The sequence below is a fragment of the Bombina bombina genome, chromosome 1, assembly GCF_027579735.1.
Source record: "Bombina bombina isolate aBomBom1 chromosome 1, aBomBom1.pri, whole genome shotgun sequence".
NCBI lineage: Eukaryota > Metazoa > Chordata > Amphibia > Anura > Bombinatoridae > Bombina > Bombina bombina.
The window spans coordinates 1,009,144,286-1,009,166,165 of NC_069499.1; the positions used below are offsets into that span (position 1 = coordinate 1,009,144,286).

The 21,880-nt window shown below is 41.1% G+C and overlaps 1 protein-coding gene across 5 annotated transcripts in view; it reads right to left on the minus strand.

Annotated features, from left to right (window-relative positions):
- Positions 1–21,880, minus strand: part of NCOA6 (nuclear receptor coactivator 6) — a 288,056-nt gene that overhangs the window by 95,106 nt on the left and 171,070 nt on the right. For 3 of the 5 annotated variants that reach the window (XM_053713638.1, XM_053713789.1, XM_053713713.1), the window contains 4 exons: positions 9,315–12,083; positions 9,108–9,173; positions 8,923–8,950; positions 7,535–7,683 (listed from right to left, as the gene is read on the minus strand). In XM_053713638.1, coding sequence (XP_053569613.1) covers positions 7,535–7,683; positions 8,923–8,950; positions 9,108–9,173; positions 9,315–12,083 — 3,012 coding nt within the window. Of the gene's footprint in view, positions 1–7,024; positions 7,094–7,534; positions 7,684–8,922; positions 8,951–9,107; positions 9,174–9,314; positions 12,084–21,880 lie in introns of all 5 variants that reach the window. The other 2 variants (XM_053713867.1, XM_053713955.1) reach the window with 2 other exon arrangements.

Consider the following 21,880-nt stretch of genomic DNA (forward strand, 5'->3'; position numbering starts at 1 on the left):
TAGGATTTTGTTTAAACACTTTAGGTCCAGAATCGGGCGAAAACTACCCTCCTTCTTTGGGATTAAAAAAATAGTAGTAGTATCCCAGACCTCTTACTGCTGGAGGTACCGGTACAATGACTCCCAGGGAGGAGAGATCCCTCACACACCCTAAAAAGGTCTCTCTCTTTTCTGGCCTTGAAGACAGGTTTGACAAGAGGAATCTGCCCTGAGTGGATGAGACTTGAAACCTATCCTGTATCCCTGAGTGATGACCTCCAGGACCCACGGGTCTTGTACTTCCCCAAACCAAGCCTCTGAAAAGAGTGACAGTCTGCCCCCTACCAGATCCAGAACCAGACCGGGGGCTGTCCCTTCATGCTGACATTGACTCGGCGGGCTTCTTGTTCTGCTTGGATTTATTCCAGAGCTGAGTCGGTTTCCAAGTTCCCTTGGACTGCTCAGGCTTTGCAGGGGGCTGCTGATGTTGGGATTTATTAGAACGAAAGGAATGAAAATTATGACCTTGACCCTTAGGTTTGTTCTTCTTATCCTGCGGTAAAAAGGCACCTTTGCCTCCAGTAACCTTGGAAATGATTGAGTCCAGGCCTGGACCAAAAAGAATCTTTCCCTTAAATGGTTAGATTTCAAAGTCATGTCTGCAGACCAAGACTTCAGCCAGAGTGCCCTATGGGCTAGAACAGAAAAACCTAAAGCCTTGGCATTCAGGCGAATAATCTGCATATTTGCATCACAAATAAAAGAATTAGCTACCCTTAAGGAATAATTATTTCCTGGATCGTGTCGAGGAAACCCTCCACTTCGATCAACTCAGATAAGGAGTCGCACCAGTAGCTAGCTGCTCCAGCAACCGCAGCAACACCCGCTATCGGTTGAAACAAATATCCTGCTGAAACATCTTTCTTACCAGAGTTTCTAGCTTCTTATCCATGGGCTCCTTAAACGACGAACTATTGTCAAGCGGGATAGTAGTGCGCTTAGCAAGCGTGGAGATAGCGCCATCCACCTTAGGGATCAAAACGAAATAAACCCAGCAATCCTGGGTTTATATATGTTTGTTGTTTTAAAAAAAAGAAACATTTTTCTTGAATGGCTCAGATAAGGCTGCTTACTACTGTATGTCGTTTGTCATGTTCCGTTATTTTATTATTTTGTTGCAAAACATATCACCAATTCTCCCCTGCCTGAAGGATTTCTAAGCTACCTCTATTCCCTCAATTATCAAAAGAACACTGAGCCATACAAGAAAAATGTTTCTTTTTTATAAAACAACAAACATATAACACAAAAAAAACATAACACTGTTTACATTTTCTAGACCAGAGAAATGTCTTTTTTGTGTAAAAATACAAAATAAACAATAAAACTATTACAGTTTCAAAACAAATGTGATGATAGCAATTGTTTACGGTAACATTATCCATTGCATTGTATACTGTATTTTCTGAACAGACATTCAAACGATGTATGCACTATAATGTATTGCTTCCACTGCAAAAATAAAACAAAGCAGACTTTTGTTTTTTTCTTATACACAGCTTTGCGGTTTATAACAAATGAGCTCCTGCACCGGCTGAGCAGTGCTCACCAGTGCCCATCTTATCAGCCTGAGGGAGGAGTCGTTATTAGGCAGCTCAGATAAAGTAAGGTTGCATATTTATTTTTCATTTGTTCTAAACTGGATACCTTTTCGTGATCCATATGTGTACCTAATATATCAGTGTGTTTAATTTGCAGCTCCCAGTACTAGTGATCCTACGGGTAGGTCAAAGGAATGGTAATTACATATTTTATTCAGTTATCGGAAGAACTCTCAGCTGCCAGTAAACAGCTGTCTCTGTTACACAAAAAAGACGTAACACATTCTTTGTTACCAGAGAACTGCTACGCGATGCGTTGCAGCCCTATTTCTTGACAGCTAAATGGTTAATACATGCAGATGCGGTGGTGGGCAATAAATATCCCTCTAAAATACCAGAGTATGTAGCACCTGCCCGTCCCATTGAGTTACAGGACAAGTGTATATTGCGGAGCTCAGCTTCCTCCTGATCCTCTCTCCCTGTTAGGCGGGTGGAAGGTCACTTAAATAATGCAGTGTTGGAATGAATCGAAATATATTAAAAATGTTAAAATCCTACATTTTCCTTTTCCAAACTGCCCCCTAAATGTCTAATTATTACTTTAGGGAGCAGGAACAAGCACCACAAGAGGTTTAGCTTTGAGCTTCAGCAGGAAGAGGTCACACACACTGAATAATTGCAGTAATGTACTAATATAAGATAGAGCTCTAGACATCATTTAGCCGCTTCCTATGTACCCTCTATTAGACCAACTATTAGTACACACTGCCGGAGACTGTTCACAGATGACTGGCAGCACACTGGTACGTCTGAAATATCAGACGGGTGTCGGAACTTGAGAAAGTATTTTGAGTTCCTTCCCCCTAGTGTTAGCAACGCAATGCGCATGGGCAAAAAACCAGGAACGTGCATTGACGAAAAGTAGCCGATATAGAGCTGGAGACTGAGCAACCTTAGGATCTTGATGACGAAATATGGGAGGGGGCAGGCAGGCATTTTAAACTGCAAAGAAGAAAAAAGTAAGTAGTAAATGCTTATAAACGATTTAGGGTAATGAATTAGGCTACAGTGCAAACTAAACATCGTTAGCAACTTTATAGGAATTACATATTTGAAAATTTGGGTTGACTGTCCCTTTAATATTAAAAATAATTCCAAGGCAAAGGATAGAGGTAAGCAGGTTGATAAAAATAGGCTTATTTTCATATCCCAACTCAATGATCATAGTGAAAAAATATCCAAAATTATAAGGAAGCATTGGCATATAATTCAAACATGTAATAAAAATATTGACACACTACAGAAAGTTCCAATTATGGCACATAGGAGAGTTAAGAATTTGAGTGATTCTGGTACAGTCTGACATGGGTTCTAAATATATTAGTAAAACTAGATACATCACTGAAAAGAATTCAGGATGTTTCCCATGTTTAAACTGTGGCAGTTGCCATTCAATAATCAAGGGTAGTGAATTTGTCCATCCAAGGAGTGAATATAAATTTAAATTAAAATCTCATTATATCTGTAACTCAACTTTTGTGGTATATATGATAAAATGCCCGTGCTCCAAAATTTATATAGGGGAAACGACCCGTAAGATGAGAGAAATGTTAAACCAACATAAATCTAATATCAGAACAGGTGATCTTCAAGCCCCTGTAGCATGTTATTTTTTGGAATGTGGCCACCAAATTAATCAAATAAGGTGGCAAATCATTGATCATGTGGATATACCAAGAGGAGGAGGTGATAGAGAACGTAGTCTTAAACAAAAAGAAGCATATTGGATACATAAATTGGATTCTATGCATCCTAATGGACTAAACAGAGAATTAGATATATCTGTCTTCCTCTAGGTATATTTACAATAATATAAAAATGAATTGGGTATATCTTTAAAGCTGCTTCTAAATTTCTGTATATATATTATATATTATATATTTTTGTATATATATATATATATATATATATATATATATATAGTGTGTTACTTTTAATATGTATAATATTGTATGTTTTTATTTCTTTTATGTCATTTGGTGTACATCTGCACTATTAAATGTACTCCGAGTATCTATTTAAAAATAGCAGTTGTTAAAATCTGTCATATCCTCTAGATGGCAGTGTTATTACAACCTGCATAAGAAAAGCTGAAAAGTAGGATGTGTTCGGTTTGTTGAACTGTTATTGGTTAGTTATACCTTTAAGTAAAGGTACAGGTGTACTATGTAGTATGCATAATTAAGGGACTGCGTTCCCGAAACGTTGCATGATTTTCTGCCCAAGTGTTGCTAATAAAGGACATTTTAATCTTAGAAAAGGTGCTGTGGAATCATTATACTATCCACCTTAGTCCGGAACCGGGAATAATTTCTTAAAGGAAGAAGAAGGGGAAAAAGAAGAACCAAGTCTTTCCCATTCATTCTTAATAATGTTCGCCATCTTAACGGGAACCGGGAAAGTCCTTGTAGACTTTATCTAATTAAGGAATACAAGGTTCATCAGGTATATTTAGGTTCTGGAACCTCTAAAGTAGCCAAAACTTCCTTTAGCAGAAAGCGTAAGTGTTCAATCCTAAATCTAAAGTCTGGTTCCTCCGCAGTTGGAGGCTTAGAGGCAGCAGATTCCGACCCAGAAAGAGCATCCTCTGAAGTATCAGAGGTGTCTTCATCAACGGAAAATCTTGTATCAGATAAATCCAATAAGCTAGTAGATGAACCCTGGGAAGGATAGCAATATTTGACCTTTCGCTTGCGCTTAGCAGGGCGAGGTAAAGCACTGAAGACCGCAGAAACTGCCGTTTGTAACTGTTCAGTAAAGTCTGGCGATAAAAGGGCCCCTCCAGATGGAAAATTAGGAGTGCTATGGAAAGCTGCATTTGTATTAGCAGATGACTGTATGGTGCGCACTTCAGGGGACGGAGACTCCTCAGAGGTGGATGGCTCAGTGGTACTAAATATATTAGCCTTCTTTGATATGATTACTTTATGAAGGCATATGGAACATAATTGAGCAGGCGGGTATACCGTGGCCTCCTCACAATATAAGAAAGGCATTAGATTTAGGTAAAGAGGGAGTACCCTGTAAGGTATCAGAGACCTCCATAGCTAGTGCTTATAATTTGGATAATAGAAAAAAAATAAATGGCACATTTATACCCCCAATGGCTGGGGCACTCACCACCTCCTATGACCCAGGCCCAACAGAGAAGCAGCTTCGTCTCTGTAAACCGAATGGTCAGGAAAAAGAGGAAATCAGTGTGACCACACCCGGTAATGCGGTGCGCCATGCAGGACCGCCCCTGCTACAGCTAAAAGCCTAACAGGCTGCGCAGCTGATCCAAAATGAAAGTAAAAACCTGTACGTTCCAACATCTGCCTGAGCTTCATCTTCCGGAGATATTAACCTTTGATTCCATACAGATAAAAGGAGGCACACTGTGACCCTGTCTTCTTTGCGTTATCATGTGTGTGTAAAAAAATGAAACAATCTTACCGGAATCTATGCCGTGGAAAAGAAACACAGCCTCTCAAGTTTGACAGTCTTGTAGCATCGGTCCTGACATGGACTTGAGTGAGAAAAGCAGGCAGTGAAACTTGTCAACACTGATTGCTTAGGAGCTGTTAATACGAGTCTGAATGGGTTCACAGAAAGTCTCTCCCTGCATCTCCAGACTAACATCCGTCAATGCTCTCACTGAGAGGGTGACAAGACTACTTAAAATGCCAGTCCTATTTCGAAGGGTAGATACTCTTCATAAGGAACTACTCCAAATCTTCTGACACTTCTCTGCCAACCTCCTGTGACGAAAGGCAAAGAATGACTGGGATATAAGGGAAGTGGGGGAGGTATTTAAGCCTTTGGCTGGGGTGTGTTTGTCTCATCCTGGTGGCCAGGTTCTGTATTTCCCACAAGAAAGGAATGAAGCCTTGGACTCTCCTCATATTAAGAAGGAAAACTGCATTTTGAAATCCTCTCTCAAACGAAACAAAGAAAATGTTGAGAATGTTCCTTTAACTACCATACACGCTTATTCGTATATTTTCAATTCAAAGCAACCATAGCTGCCCCCAGGTTATACGGAAGCTTTTACTCTGCACTTGTACAATGTCTTCCCACCCTTCACCCTAATGCTGTCTCAACTATATGACTACCCATTAACTGCAATCACCTCCAGCTTCTTGTCACACTACTGGTCAGCATGTCCAGTCTCCAACTCATCCTTTTATCACGCTGCCAAGATTGTTCTTTCATGTTTTTATCACCTTCTTTTTCATATTTTTCCACTTTAAAGATTGTGCTTTAAAACCTCTATACATGTATTACAGGTTGTATAACCCTGCATTTACTACTACTGATTGTGCTGAAAGGCAGACCATCCCTCCTCTTTTGTTTCACTTAGTTTAAAAGCATTGACAGTCTTATGCGCATATTACAACCCTTGTACAGCTTTTTGTAAAATGTGGAGTCAATGCACATAATTGTGTAGATGGTGAACAGGTACCACAAAAGGTAACTCTAATTAATGCTCTTCTTTTATTTACTCCTAGATTGAGAGAAAACTTGTCAAGCATTTCTCTGACGCAACTAGGTGATATGGGCAAGAGTGTGATGGACTCCTAGCCAGATGTTAAATTAAGGATATTTGCTATGTAAAAAGCCAGGAGATATAATGGTCATTGTAGGTAATAGGGGCCTTTTAAATAAACATTGCTTTTTTTTTAGGGAAATTAAAGTTAATGCTCTTACTTTGGTTTCCGCTTCCATCTTAATTGTAATAATAAATCTGTAAGCGGAAAACAAAAAGTTCAACTCTAGATTCACTGCAGTGTAACATAATCAGTACACGTGTTTAGCGGCATTACTTGTATCCTCCGCTGTGGAAAGGTTACGTGGCGTAATGGTGTAGTTTACCTTAAATGTGTTGCCCTTACATAAACTTTCAAAGTACTGCAGAAGTCTTCAAGACTGAAAATGCATGTCTCCTATGTTTAGGCTGTGAGGTAGCTAACACAAAAGCCTTTCCAGCTAAAAGGATCCCTCACTGAATCAGCTCTGCCAGAGGTCATGGATCACCATCAGTGCAATGACCAAGAGACACAGTTGCTGGCCAGTTAATGGGAAACAGAGAAGGGTCACAAGCAGAGAAACAATAAGGGACTCCAACTATCAGAAAGCTCTGTAGAAAAAAATAATCCAAAAGAAAAAAGGCAGGAGACAGAAGACCTTTGACCTCAGAGAGTTTCTGTCTTCTTTACGAAGACTTAACTGGAAAATGAATAATTTATGGTCTTGATAGAGCATGAAGGAAAGTGCTTACCCTAGGACGATAAGGACCGAGAAAAAAAAAATATGGGAGTAAGCAAAATGGGCTGTATAATAAAAGCCAACCATGAATATGAGGAAAACCATTATAAGTGATTTTAAAGGGTTTGAGTTCTTACCATCTTCATGTATATATCTTTTTTCTCAATATCTCCTTATATCCTGTCCTGCAGCCATAGAACTTTCATCTGGAAAGAGAGGAAGAACTCCATTGGAAAATACCTTGCAAGTGATCAGTTAAAGTTAAACCGCTTGGAAAATATATCCATCCATGTCCGAGGGACAGAAACAAAAGACTAAAAGTTAAGAAGAGTGGTACTTTTTAACCCGTGAATGAGTACGGTAAGGTTTCTGTCCTTCCACATTGAGGACGGAGCTCATTGGGGAGTTTACTGTAACTGAGGATTCAGAAATTCATTACACATGCTGGGCACAAAAAAACAGTTCTTTTATACGTACATATTAAAACACAAACTTACAACTTATTTGTATGTATGTATATATATATATATATATATATATATTCATACATATATATATATATATACACACACACACACATGCATGTGTGTGCAATATATATTTATATATAAAGCTTCTGTTAGTCTAGTATAATCAGCCATTAATACCTTTCATGGAACTGCATGCTGAGCTGGATGCTGAACTGGGACGGGCTGAGCGTTTGCGCTGTCCACTGTCCCCTACTTCCTGGGATGCAATAGAGTCCTCGGCTTTGGAATTTCTTCGGCTTGGAGGCCTTGATCTTTCCGTTGTCTCACTGTGGTAAAATAATAAAGAAAAGAGAACAGTTTTTTACTAACCTTTAAACTCACTGTTCTGAAGGAACAGTAGACAATCTAACCAAATGCAGTTTGTTACTTGTGTGTGAGTCTCTCTACTGACACTCTTTTTCTTTCCTTATTCTTGCCACACAAAATATTTATGAAATTAGCTTTGAAGGCAAGTGAAGTAACTTTTAGCAGGAGGAGTCAGAAGTTTGAAAGATAATATACACACACACACATATATATATATATATATATACTACTTTGCTTGCGCTTCTTCCTTTCTGTCTAGAGATCTGGCTCTTCTTTCTTCCTTTTCTCCCTTTATTTTTCATTTACATTTTTTTTCTTTTATTTAAGAGGTTTTACTTATTTTTTTTGTCTTTGTTCATCCCAATGCCCTTACTAATGTAATATTATTCTACAGACAAGTTGCAAATAACATTCCTAGTGAATGAAAACAATTTTAACATAAAGGAGGAAAAATGTGAAAAGTAGATGGGTATAGGCACAAAAAAATCCAAATTGAATTGATTAGTAAAAACAACTATTGAGAGATAAAATAACAAATGATCTATTTTAAAGAACATGAAACTCCAATTTTTTATTTCATGATTAAGATAGAGAATTCAATTTAAAAAAAAGTTTCCAATTTACTTCTATTATCAAATTTACTTTGTACTTTATTTATTGTTGAAGAGTTAAATAGATAGGTAGTGTGCACATGCCTGCAACACTACATGTCAGGAAATAGTGCTCTTGCTACTGCATAACATTTGTACAAAACTGCTGCCATATAGTGCTGCAGACACAGCCACACACGGAGCTTACCTTTCTGGTTTTCAACAAAGAATATCAAGAAAATAAAGAAAATGTAATAATAACAGTAAATTGGAAAGTTGTTTAAAATGGTCTGCTCCATGTAAATCATGAAATAAATATTTTGGGTTTTATGTCCCTTTAAGTGAAAGAGAACTAAAAGTAATAATTCACGAAAACCAGAAAATAATAGTAATGAACATTTTAAATTCAAGTCAGTTTATCTTACCAATGAGGAAGTAACTAATTATGTCTAATCTACGCTTGCTAAATAATAGAGAAACACATATTAAGCTATATAATTAATTATATAGTAAAAAAAAAACATTGTTAGACATAGATGTCACTAAGACACAGAGATAAACGGAGACAGAAGTAGAACACAAATTTCAACAAAAAACAGTCCAACGTACATTTCTGTGTTCTCCGGTGGGTCTGACTCTGCAACATGAAAAAAAACAAAAAAAACTTTGTGTGTAAGCAGTCACTTTTAGCCTTCACTCTGGGAGTGGCAAGGTTAGAAGAAGCAAAGAGCAAGAGAAAGTTTGAAACACGAAAGAAAAAAGGTAGCACATGCGAATTCCTAAACTAAGGTTACCTGTAGTTTCTGGTACAACTTCCTCGCTCACTGAACCTTCCTCCTGACTGGTACTTTGAGAAGAAACTTTTCAAGAGCAGAAAAGGAAAAATCACCACAATGAATTGAAAAATATTGAAGAGAAAATATGAAATAGTACCCAGAAGCCCACATACCGATAGGCAAAGCTTTTTACAATAAAGAGGATATCTCCTTGCCTCTGCTTACCTGTTGGTGGTGAGTGTTCTTTAAAACTCTCTTCCAAGGACATGCCAGTTTGCTCTGATATGGTGCCACTCTGAATGCCTTGCCCCCCTGTAGTCGTTGACTGACTGTAGCTTACAGTAGGTAGCACATTTACAGTGGTGCTTATTGTTGGACACAACAAATTAGATGAGGAGATTATGACTGAGCTGCTGGCCTCAGTTATGATTTGGTTGAGTGGTGATGTTCTGTCAATACGGTTGGAATCCACTGCTTCTGTAGTATTAGAGCTTTCAATCTCTGTAGAGAGCTGTTCTTCCACAGATTTATCTGGAGGGCTTGTCACCTTCTTAGCTTTGGTCAGAAGGAGCTGTCCAATCTTGTCCACCTTGCACTGAACCTTAGAGGATACAGCAGAGCTTCTTTTATTACCAGTGGAGGGATCTGGGCTACTGTCAAAGGATGGAGAACCAATTGGTTGCAAAGATAATGCAGTGTGTTGGTCAGGCATTGTACCTGGCAAATAACTAGTGTCTTCAGAAGTGGTGTCTTTGGACTGTGTATTTGAGGGAGTTTGAGGAAGTGCTGATGGAGAGGAGGACTGAGCAAATTGATTGGTAGTCTGCATAGTGTTTATTACAACTGGGCGGGTTGGAGGCAAGGTGGAAACAGCACTGGAAGAAGCTGTTGAAGAAGGTGGTCCAGAAGAAAACTGAATATTTGGGGAAATATGCAAAGGACCAACAACTGCAACAGACTGGGGCATCAGACTAGCATTAGGTGCCATTGTTGAAGCAGGTAAGTTGCTTTGTTGAGATCCTTTCATGACTTGGATGAGGGAAGAAGAGTTAATAAACACTGGTGTGATAAACTGAGGACGTGCACTGGTCTGGACTGTCTGTTGCCCTTCAGATACAATGACCTTACTGCCCACATTGGGCATTGTAACCACAGTAGACACCAATGCTGGAGGAAGATGAGAACTCATGGGGGCAGAAACATTGGCAGAGGTAGTCATAGGGTTGGATGTGACAAACACTGTAATCTGATTTGGGGGCAATGGGGCAGACATGGATGTGGACCCAACAGGTCTTTTTAATGTGGCTGCTGGCAAGTTTAGCGGGACATTAGTATTGTGTTCCGCCATTTCTTGTAGCGTTTGTGGTGAGCATTGTTCAATATTTGAAACAGTATTTAGTGTGCTGCTGGCTTCCTTACTAGGAGTGTCCAAAAGGGGAGGTACTGATTTTTTTGTTTCCTCTATGGGCAGCAGCGGTGAAGAGTCATGTGAGGGACCACAGGGTTTTATAGTGACATTGGGAGCACTTGAATGATCAAGCAACTGACTTAAGGATGTTGGAGCATCTCTCATAGCAGGGGATATCACATTCTTATTTTCTTCAATAACTCTGCTTAACTCCACAGAATCAGTCTCTTCAAATTGTGTAATTTTAATTTCTTGCTGCTGGACAACAGATCTTAGTTCTGGTGTAGGTAGTTCTTTTTGGAAAATCTGAGAATGAAGGCTTTCATTATCCGGTGCTGGAGTCTCTTTAATTTCATCAACAGTGCTACTAGTAACAGGCATAGATGCCGAAGGAAAAAGCCCACTCACAGCACCAGTAGTGGTCTGCAGTGGAGCTTGTCCTAATAATGAATTCCTTGCCATTTCAATATTGTGCAGTAACCCAGAGGTTTGCTGTGGTCCGAGCACAAACTTGGCAGCTTTTGCATTCTGTCTGCCAGGACTTGGGGTGGCTTTACGACTGGAAGCTGGGCTTGATCGCCTACTGTTGCTTGGGCTTGCCCGCTTATTTCCACCAGCATTTGGCTGCTTTCCTCCCCCATTATCCATCCTGTTCATGTGTGAAGGTACAAAGCCAGAAGGGTTATTCACAGTCAGGCTTGCAGGTGCCTGACCAATGGCTTTTAAAGTGGTTGGGTTTAAACCTTGTTGATCAAAACCTCTGTTAAGGGTGGGCCTGGGAGGTAATGGAATATTGATTTGAGGTGGAAAGAGTCCAGCAATGGAAGCATTAAGTCGTTCAGGAGAAAGACTAATCTCTGAAGGCTCAGTGCTAGGAGGTCTGTTATTGGGAGTCTGGGGGTAGTAGGGTCTAGGGCTTGCTCTATTTGGAGTTTTAGGCCGTGAAGTCTGTGACTGGGGCGGCACACTTTGAAAATGGTGTCCATGGGGCCCGGGCATGGTACCCGTGTGCTGTGTTTGGGGGCTTGCACCTTGTGGCAACGACATTGAAGAAGGAGTTCCAGGCTTGGTCCCAGACATCATTAACTGGTTTTGGGAAATAAGCAAATGGGGAGTTATGTTGCTCTGAGATCCATGAGGCACAGGAAGATCAGGAACATCTGAAAGTGGAGTTGTTGAGGAAAGGTCACCTAGAGGTGACCCAGATGGATTCTGTCCACTGTCTTGGAATCCAACCTTCCTTCCATTGTTTCCTATGGTTGTACTGGCTGACATGGGCATTCTTTGCTTATCTGGAGAAGGTGGTATGGAACCTGAGCCCTGCAAATTTACCAATACAGACATGTTGCCACCTTGCTGCACAGGCATTCTTTGTGTATCGCTATTCAAAGATGCTCTGGGGTTGAAGAGACTCTGTTGCACAGGAAGGCGCACTGGTTTCTGGTCCTGCTGCATCATCAACATCATCATCATTTGCTGCTGAGGTGGCAGTTGCTGCCCACTTTGACCTTGCTGCTGTCCTAGCTGCATCAGCTGTGGAGGGATTTGCTGTAGCGACCTTTGCTCAACAGACTGGGATGGATAGCCTAAAAGTTGTTTAAAAACTGGTTATTAAAAACACAGCAAAAAGTGTCTTAATTATACAAAGGATTGCAGAAATAAACACAAATAAAGTAATAGCAAATCATATTCAGACCATATGCACGTTTTATGTAACTTAGGTCATTCAAGATTGTATCACATCTTAAATTTACAAAAAGTTTTCATCTTGCTTTAAATTTAGATTGACTATATTAAAAGGGCCATAATAGTAGAAAAATTACATGCTCTAATTTGTTAGAGCATTTAATTTTAAGACTAGCAACCCTTCACCACCACTGTGTGTTTAACCACAGCAAAGGGGTTAAACACACAGTAGAAGTACCACTTGGAACACACAGAGCACTGCTGGTCCCTAGCAGAAACTGCTGCTGATCCAACCAGTAACACTAGTCGCACTACACAACTGTGTAACTACCGATGTTAATTGGATCAGCGCCAGTTTCCACTCAAGACCAGCATTGCTCTGCTGGTCCTAAGTGGTACTTCTACTGTGTGTAACCCCTTTGCTGGGTCACTAGTCGAAAAATGACATGCTATAATTCTCTAGAGCATTTTATTTTAAGACTATTATGGCCCTTTAAAACATTAAAACAAAATTTAAAAAAAAATCTTATTTGCTCCCTGAGAACTTTAAAATGTGCCTGTTTAAGCGACATGAGAGATAAATGCATTGTATCCCAGGAAAGACAACACTTGCATGTACATTTCTGACAATCAATAGGTTAAATCAGTACTCCCAGTATGTTATTCAGTAGTGATTTAACCCATTGACTATGTCTGTGTATATGGTAAAATAGAACTAAATTTACTGCTACTTATGTATTTTGTTTTCCAAACAAAGGTTTGAATCACTGCTATTAGAGTGTAGTAAAGATTTTAAGAATTTCTTTGTGGGTTTGAGTTAGTCAAGGCGTTAAATTACTCCATGTTTATGTCTGGAAATCAAGGGGTTTAACCCTTTCCTGATGGGGTTAAAGTGTCTACATCGGAACAACTGTTCCGATGTTGACAAATTGAAATCACGCGATCGTGCACACTATTATTGGATCGGGTCTGGGGGGCATCCCTATAACCCTAGGAACGCCCTCCAGACCGCGATCAAATCTGAGAAGCACAAGAGGCTTCAGGACATCCGTTGGCTATGACGTTCTATTCCGTCATAACGGCTTTAAAGCCCAGTGTAATTATGACGGAATAGAATGGCATAACGGCATTAAAAGGTTAATATATAAACTGCCTCACTTTGTTGTTCCTACATGTAGTACAAATGTGTCAAGTTCTTCACCAGTTTACAGCAGTGCTTGAAATCGTATACTAAATCCCCAACATGTAGCACGGTTATATCAGACTACATTATGTAATAGGACTTATAAGCTACATGTATGCATCAGAGTTAGCTCATGGAAGCAGCTCCATCTGTGTAAAAACATGAGGTCCCTTTATCAGTTTGCAGAAAACACTTCCTGCAAGGTGGAACAGAGTATTAGCTATACATTGCTTCACACACATGAGTTAAGGAGTGTGTATCTTAGTTAGCCACTGAATGAGAATGACTAAGTCACTACAGACCATAAAGGAGATGTTGGTCTGTACCATGTGGCTGACTGATACCCCTGAGATTGACAGCAACATGCCTAAAAGAAGTGTGTCAGTTTACCTTATTGATTTAATTCCACTTAGGTTGATGGTGTCTATGGACTCAGAAAATAAAAAATATTTACTTTCATATCTCTAATAGACACATGCATTATACATCTAATTTCAGGCTTAAGTCTTTCCTTGAGCTAAGCAAATGCAGAAAGGAGGTGTAACACATAATGAACCGCATGGATTAGAAAGGAGTACGAATATGAAATAACACATTGTCCTTTGGGAACAAGTAGTTACACAATCACTATTTGTTCAGCTGTGTGTTAAAAAAAAAAAGAAAAAAGAAAAAGTATAGTTTTCCAAAAATGAGTTTGCTAAGCATCTCATGCTTAATCTGCTTTAATCATATTAACCCCTCTGTCACATGTGGGCTGCTGCTTAAATCCCGCAGGATTGTAAAGTTCATCTGTATCACAAACATTCCAAACTAAGCTAGAATCACATTATGTACTATGTCTCTGAGACCATATATACTCTGCAAAATATTTGCACTCCGCTTAGTAATACCAGTGCACACAAATGTGCACTGGTATTATAAGTTAGGCGCAATGCAAAAATACCCTCACATTCGCATTGCTCGAAAGCTTTGCGCTCACAAGAGCGTGCTTCCATAGGCTCCAATAGGAGCCTCGTTCTGATGCCGTCATACACGACACAGAACCTTAGCACAGTGAAGGGAGTAAGTCTCACAGCAAATTTTAATATATATGTATATGAATATATACATATATATTTATGTGTTAATATGTGTATATATACACATATTAACATATAAATATATCTATGTATATAAGCATATACATATATATTTACAGGGAACACACAGTTCCCATAGACCGCAATGCAAAGGCAGTTTACAGACACCCAACACCTGCCACTTTTAACCCCTAAAAACTGCTTAGTGCAGTTAAAAAAAAAATTAATTATTGCCACTACACAATTTATTTTGGGGGCAATTGGGGGACAATTAAAAAATTAACTAAGAGGTCTGACCTCTAGTTTAAATTACCGCTCCACTTATAATCTAGCCCTTAGGGGTCGATTTATCAAAGACTTTGCCTGCCTTCTCCATCCTTTGAACCTGCAGTCCGTATTTATGAAGCAGCAGTCATCAGACCTCTTAGGTGGAGAATTTGACAGCTCCTGCCCGTGCATGATTGGCTGTGCACGGGCAGGGGGTGGCATTGCACGCAAGAGCTAAATAGCACTCGCGTGCAATGTTAAATTCTGCCAGGGGAATTCAGTCGAACAGGGGCGCATATGTACGCCCCTGTACGACCGTAGATTAATAAATCGAGACCCTAGTGTCATATCTGGAATGTGCAGTTTGAATACCATTGCTGCTGGAACAAGCCAAAGGCAATCAAATACAAACGTCATGCCAACATCAGATATTTCTTTGTATTTTTAACTATATTTTGCTTAAATATTGCAATGACAACTCTCCCTTCCCTCCCAACCCAGTCATTCAACCCAGTAAAGGAGAGAAAGGAAGTAACAAGGTGCAGAGGTGTCTGAAGTTTATAATAACCAACAACCTGTCTTAAAAAACAGGGCGGGCCATGGACTCATCGTGTCAAAAAATAAATACATTTATCAGGTAAGCATAAATTTTCTTTTCTTTTTAATGACACGATGAGTCCACGGAACATCTTAATTACTATTGGGAATCAATACCCAAACTAGAGTACACAGATGATACGGGACGGACAAGACAGGGAACCTAAACGGAAGGCACCACTGCTTGAAGAACCTTTCTCCCAAAAGCGGCCTCCGCCAAGGTAAAAAGCATCAAATTTGTAAAATGTATGACGAGAAGACCAAGTCGCAGCCTTGCAAATCCGTTCCACAGAAGCCTCATTTTTGAATGCCCATGAGGAAGAAACAGCTCTTGTGGAATGAGCCGTAACTCTCTTTGTAGGCTGCTGGCCAGCAGTCTCATATGCAAAACGTATGATACTCTACAGCCAAAAATCAAGAGAAGTAGCGGTAGCCTTCTGACCCTTATGTTTTCCTGAAAAAAAACACAAACAAAGCAGAGGACTGATGAAAATCCTTAGTCGCCTGCAGCTAAATGTTTAAGGCATGAACCACGTCCAAATTCTGCAGAAGCCGTTCCCTCTGAAAAGAAGGATTAGGACACAAGGAAGGAACAACAATCTCCTGATTAATGTTCCGAACAGAAACCACTTTTAGGAAGAAATTCTAATTTAGTACGTAAAACTACCTTATCTGAATGAAAAATAAGGTAAGGGGACTCATACTGCAATGCCGAGAGCTCTGACACTCTACAAGCAGAAGAAATAGCTACAAGAAATAAAACTTTCCAAGATAACAACTTGATATCTAAGGAATGCATAGGCTTAAACGGAGCCCCTTGCAAAACTTTGAGAACCGAATTAAGACTCCATGGAGGAGTAACTGACTTAAACACAGGCCTGATCCTGATCAAAGCCTGACAAAAGGATTGCACATCTGGAACATCTGCCTGACGCTTGTGTAACTAAATAGATAAGGCAAAAATTGACCCCTTAGGGAACTTGTAGATAATCCTCTCTCCAAACCCTCTTGGAAAAAAAAGACAAAATCCTAGGAATCCTAACTCTACTCCAAGAGTAGCTCTTGGATTCACACCAATAAAGATATTTACACCCTATCTCATGGTAAATCTTTCTAGTTACAGGTTTACGAACCTGAATCATGGTCTCAAATCGCTTGGATAAAAATAAGCGTTCAATCTCCAAGAAGTCAGGATCAGAGAAACTAGAGTTGGATAAAGGAAGGGTCCTTGAAGTAGAAGGTCCTTCCTCAACTGACGTTTCCAAGGTGGCAGAGATCCACATACCAAACCCTGCGAGGACAAGCTGGTGCAATGAGGATCACTGAGGCCCTCTCCTGCTTGGTTCGAGCAATGACTCGAGGAAGAAAAGCAAACGGAAGAAATAGGTATGCTAAACTGAAGGTCCAAGGCTCCGCCAGGGCATCTATCAGTACCGCCTGAGGGTCCCTGGACCTCGACCCGTACCTCAGAAGCTTGGCATTCTGCCGAGATGCCAAGAGATCCAATTCCGGCTGACCCCATCTGAGAATCAGACTGGAAAACACTTCCGGGTGGAGTTCACACTCCCCCAGATGAAAAGTCTGCCTTGCTCAGGAAGTCCGCCTCCCAGTTGCCACCCCTGGGATGAGGATTGCCAACAGACAACAAGAGTGGGCTTCCGCCCACTGTATTATTTTGGTGACCTCTATCATCGCTAAGGAACTCCTCATTCCCCCCTGATGATTGATGTAAGTCATTGAAGTTATGTTGTGCGACTGGAACCTGATAAATTGGAACTAGGCTAACTGGGACCAGGCCAGAAGAACATTAAAGATCGCTCTCAGCTCCAGAATGTTTATGGGTAGAACAGACTCTGACTGAGTCCAAACTCCCTGAGCCTTTAGGGAGCCCCAGACTGCTCCCCATCCTAGAAGGCTGGCACCTTGTCATAATCACCCAAGATGGTCTGCGAAAGCAGGTTCCCTGTGGGAGATGATCCAGAGACAACCACCCTTAAAGCGAATACCTTGTCTCCTTCTCCAGTATTATTTGAGGAGACAAGTCAGCATAATCTTCGTTCCATTGTTTGAGCATGTTTAACTGCAGAGGTCTGAGGTGAAACCGAACAAACGGGTTGATTTCCATTGCCACCACCATCAGCCTGATACCTCCATGCACTGAGCCACTGATGGCCAAGGAGTGGACTGCAGAACTAGATCAGAATCGAAATCTTTGAATTCCTGACTCTGTCAGAAAAAACTACCTTGATAGGGAATCTAATGTTCCTAAGGAAGATACCCTTGTGTTAGGAACTAAGCAGCTTCAACCCCCCCCCCCCCACCACCAATTTACCTTCCAATCTTGAGATCGCAGGAAGGAAGACAATACTGTCGTGAGGAATCTTGCTTGTAGAAAGAATGGCGCCTGGACCAGAATGTCGTCCAGATAGGGCGCCACTGCAATGCCCCGTAACCTGAAGCACTGCCAACAGCGAACCCAGAACCGTTGAGAAAATTCTGGGAGCTGTAGCAAGACTTAAAGGAAGAGACACAAATTGGAAGAGTTTGACTAGAAAGGCAAAACTTAAAAACTTGTGATGATCCTTGTGAATAGGAAAATGTAGGAACGCGTCCTTGAATTCCACTGTTGTCATGAATTGACCCTCTTGGGCCCAAGGAAGAATGGAACTAATAGTTTCCATCTTGATTAGATTCATGAATAAAATTAGTCTGACGGTTCCCTCTTTGGAACAACGAACAGAACAGAGTAAAAAACCAGACCTCGTTCCTGCTTTGGAACAGAAACTATCACTCCCAGGTCAGAGAAGTTCCGTACAAGTGTAAGAACGCCTCTCTTTCTGTCTGGACTGCAGAAGATCTAGAAGGCAGAACCTGCCCCTGGGAGGAGAAATCTTAAACTCCAGTGTGTATCTACTTTTTGAACGAAGAAGGAAAGCCTCAGAAGGATGAAAGGCTGAGAGGACCTTTGTTTCAACCGCAGGTACTTTTTTTAAACTGCATTCCCCTATTCCAAGACTGATTGGATCTCCAGGAAGGCTTGGACTGCTCCCGTTTGGAAGAGGGGGTGGAAGAATTCTCCTTGAAAATTCGATAGGAAATAAAATTACTCTGATGTCTGATTTATTTCACTTATCCTGAGGGAGGGAATAGCCCTTACCTCCCGTAATATCAGAGTTATCTCCGTCAAACCAGATCCAAACAAGGTCCTTCCCTTGTAAGGAATCACCAAGTTTAGACTTGGATGACACATCCGCAGAACAGGATCTTAACCCTAACGTTCTGCGGGTCATTATAGGAAGGCAAGCATCTGTGGAAAAGTTGGATAACTTCAAGGCCCTTATCCAGTCCTGGATATTTTTGAGGAAAGTTTCTGTCCAATAGAAATAGACATTAAACCATTTTTTCTTTTTATGCTGCCATACTAGCAATGTTAACACTGCAGGTAGTCATTGTAAACCCTGATGTACATACATTCTTTTACCTCCTAGGGAACAGTCAGCCAAAACTCCTCAATAGAGTCTGACACAGAAAGCATCCATTAAAGTTAGGAAAAAAAAGGAAATTTATGTTTACCTGATAAATTGATTTCTTCTACGATACGACGAGTCCACAGATTTCATTTTAACTTGTGGGATATTAACCTCTTGCTAACAGGAAGTGGCAAAGAACACCACAGCAGAGCTGTATATATAGCTCCTCCCTTACCTCCACCCCCAGTCATTCGACCGAAGGTTTGGGAAGAGAAAGGAAAAGCTAAAGGTGCAGAGGTGACTGAAGTTGTAAAAAAACATAATTTATGCTTACTTGATAAATGTATTTCTCTTGTAGTGTATCCAGTCCACGGATCATCCATTACTTATGGGATATTCTCCTTCCCAACAGGAAGTTGCAAGAGGATCACCCACAGCAGAGCTGCTATATAGCTCCTCCCCTAACTGTCATATCCAGTCATTCGACCGAAAACAAACAGAGAAAGGAGAAACCATAGGGTGCAGTGGTGACTGTAGTTTAATTAAAATTTAGACCTGCCTTAAAAGGACAGGGCGGGCCGTGGACTGGATACACTACAAGAGAAATAAATGTATCAGGTAAGCATAAATTATGTATTCTCTTGTTAAGTGTATCCAGTCCACGGATCATCCATTACTTATGGGATACCAATACCAAAGCTAAAGTACACGGATGATGGGAGGGACAAGGCAGGATTAAGCGGAAGGAACCACTGCCTGAAGAACCTTTCTCCCAAACACAGCCTCCGAAGAAGCAAAAGTATCAAGTTTGTAAAATTTTGAAAAAGTGTGAAGCGAAGACCAAGTCGCAGCCTTGCAAATCTGTTCAACAGAGGCCTCATTTTTGAAGGCCCAGGTGGAAGCCACAGCTCTAGTAGAATGAGCTGTAATCCTTTCAGGGGGCTGCTGTCCAGCAGTCTCATAGGCTAGGCGTATTACGCTCCGAAGCCAAAAGGAAAGAGAGGTTGCCGAAGCTTTTTGACCTCTCCTCTGTCCAGAGTAAACGACAAACAGGGAAGATGTTTGACGAAAATCCTTAGTAGCTTGTAAGTAAAACTTCAAGGCACGGACTACGTCCAGATTATGTAAAAGACGTTCCTTCTTTGAAGAAGGATTAGGGCACAACGATGGAACAACAATCTCTTGATTGATATTCTTGTTAGAAACCACCTTAGGTAAAAACCCAGGTTTGGTACGCAGAACTACCTTATCTGCATGAAAAATCAGATAAGGAGAATCACATTGTAAGGCAGATAGCTCAGAGACTCTCCGAGCCGAGGAAATAGCCATCAAAAACAGAACTTTCCAAGATAAAAGTTTAATATCGATGAAGGGGTTCAAACGGAACTCCTTGAAGAACCTTAAGAACCAAGTTTAAGCTCCACGGGGGAGCAACAGATTTAAACACAGGCTTAATTCTAACCAAAGCCTGGCAAAATGCCTGGACGTCTGGAACCTCTGCCAGACGCTTGTGCAAAAAAAATAAACAGAGCAGAAATCTGTCCCTTTAAGGAACTAGCTGATAATCCTTTGTCCAAGCCCTCTTGGAGAAAAGACAATATTCTAGGAATCCTAACCTTACTCCATGAGTAATTCTTGGATTCACACCAATAAAGATATTTACTCCATATCTTGTGGTAGATTTTCCTGGTAACAGGCTTTCGTGCCTGTATTAAAGTATCAATGACTGACTCGGAGAAGCCAAGCTTTGATAGAATCAAGCGTTCAATCTCCATGCAGTCAGTCTCAGAGAAATTAGATTTGGATGATTGAAAGGACCTTGTATCAGAAGGTCCTGTCTTAGAGGCAGAGTCCATGGTGGAAAGGATGACATGTCCACTAGGTCTGCATACCAAGTCCTGCGTGGCCACGCAGGTGCTATCAGAATCACCGATGCTCTCTCCTGTTTGATTTTGGCAATCAGTCGAGGGAGCAGAGGAAACGGTGGAAACACATAAGCCAGGTTGAAGAACCAAGGCGCTGCTAGAGCATCTATCAGCGTCGCTTCTGGGTCCCTGGACCTGGATCCGTAACAAGGAAGCTTGGCGTTCTGGCGAGACGCCATGAGATCCAACTCTGGTTTGCCCCAACGATGAATCAACTGAGCAAACACCTCCGGATGGAGTTCCCACTCCCCCGGATGGAAAGTCTGACGACTTAGAAAATCCGCCTCCCAGTTCTCCACGCCTGGGATATGGATTGCTGACAGGTGGCAAGAGTGGTACTCTGCCCAGCGAATTATTTTTGAGACTTCTAACATCGCTAGGGAACTCCTGGTTCCCCCTTGATGGTTGATGTAAGCCACAGTCGTGATGTTGTCCGACTGAAATCTGATGAACCTCAGTGTTGCTAACTGAGGCCAAGCCAGAAGAGCATTGAATATCGCTCTTAACTCCAGAATATTTATTGGAAGGAGTTTCACCTCCCGAGTCCACGATCCCTGTGCTTTCAGGGAATTCCAGACTGCACCCCAACCTAGAAGGCTGGCATCTGCTGTTACAATTGTCCAATCTGGCCTGCGAAAGGTCATACCCTTTTTCCTCGTTCACTTTCCACCCGTGCGACCTCAGAAATGCCAGAACTATCTCTGTATGAGACCTGGCAACTTGAAAGCTTGACGCCTGTATCAGGATGTCATCTAGATACGGAGCCACCGCTATGCCTCGCGGTCTTAGAACCGCCAGAAGTGAGCCCAGAACCTTTGTAAAGATTCTCGGGGCTGTAGCCAACCCGAAGGGAAGAGCTACAAATTGGTAATGCCTGTCTAGAAAGGCAAACCCTAGAAACCGATGATGATCTTTGTGAATCGGTATGTGAAGGTAGGCATCCTTTAAGTCCACTGTGGTCATGTACTGACCTTCTTGGATCATGGGTAAGATGGTCCGAATAGTTTCCATTTTGAAAGATGGAACTCTGAGGAATTTGTTTAAGATCTTTAGATCCAAAATTGGTCTGAAGGTTCCCTCTTTTTTGGGAACCACAAACAGATTCGAATAAAAACCCTGTCCTTGTTCCGTCCGCGGAACTGGATGGATCACTCCCATAACTAGGAGGTCTTGCAC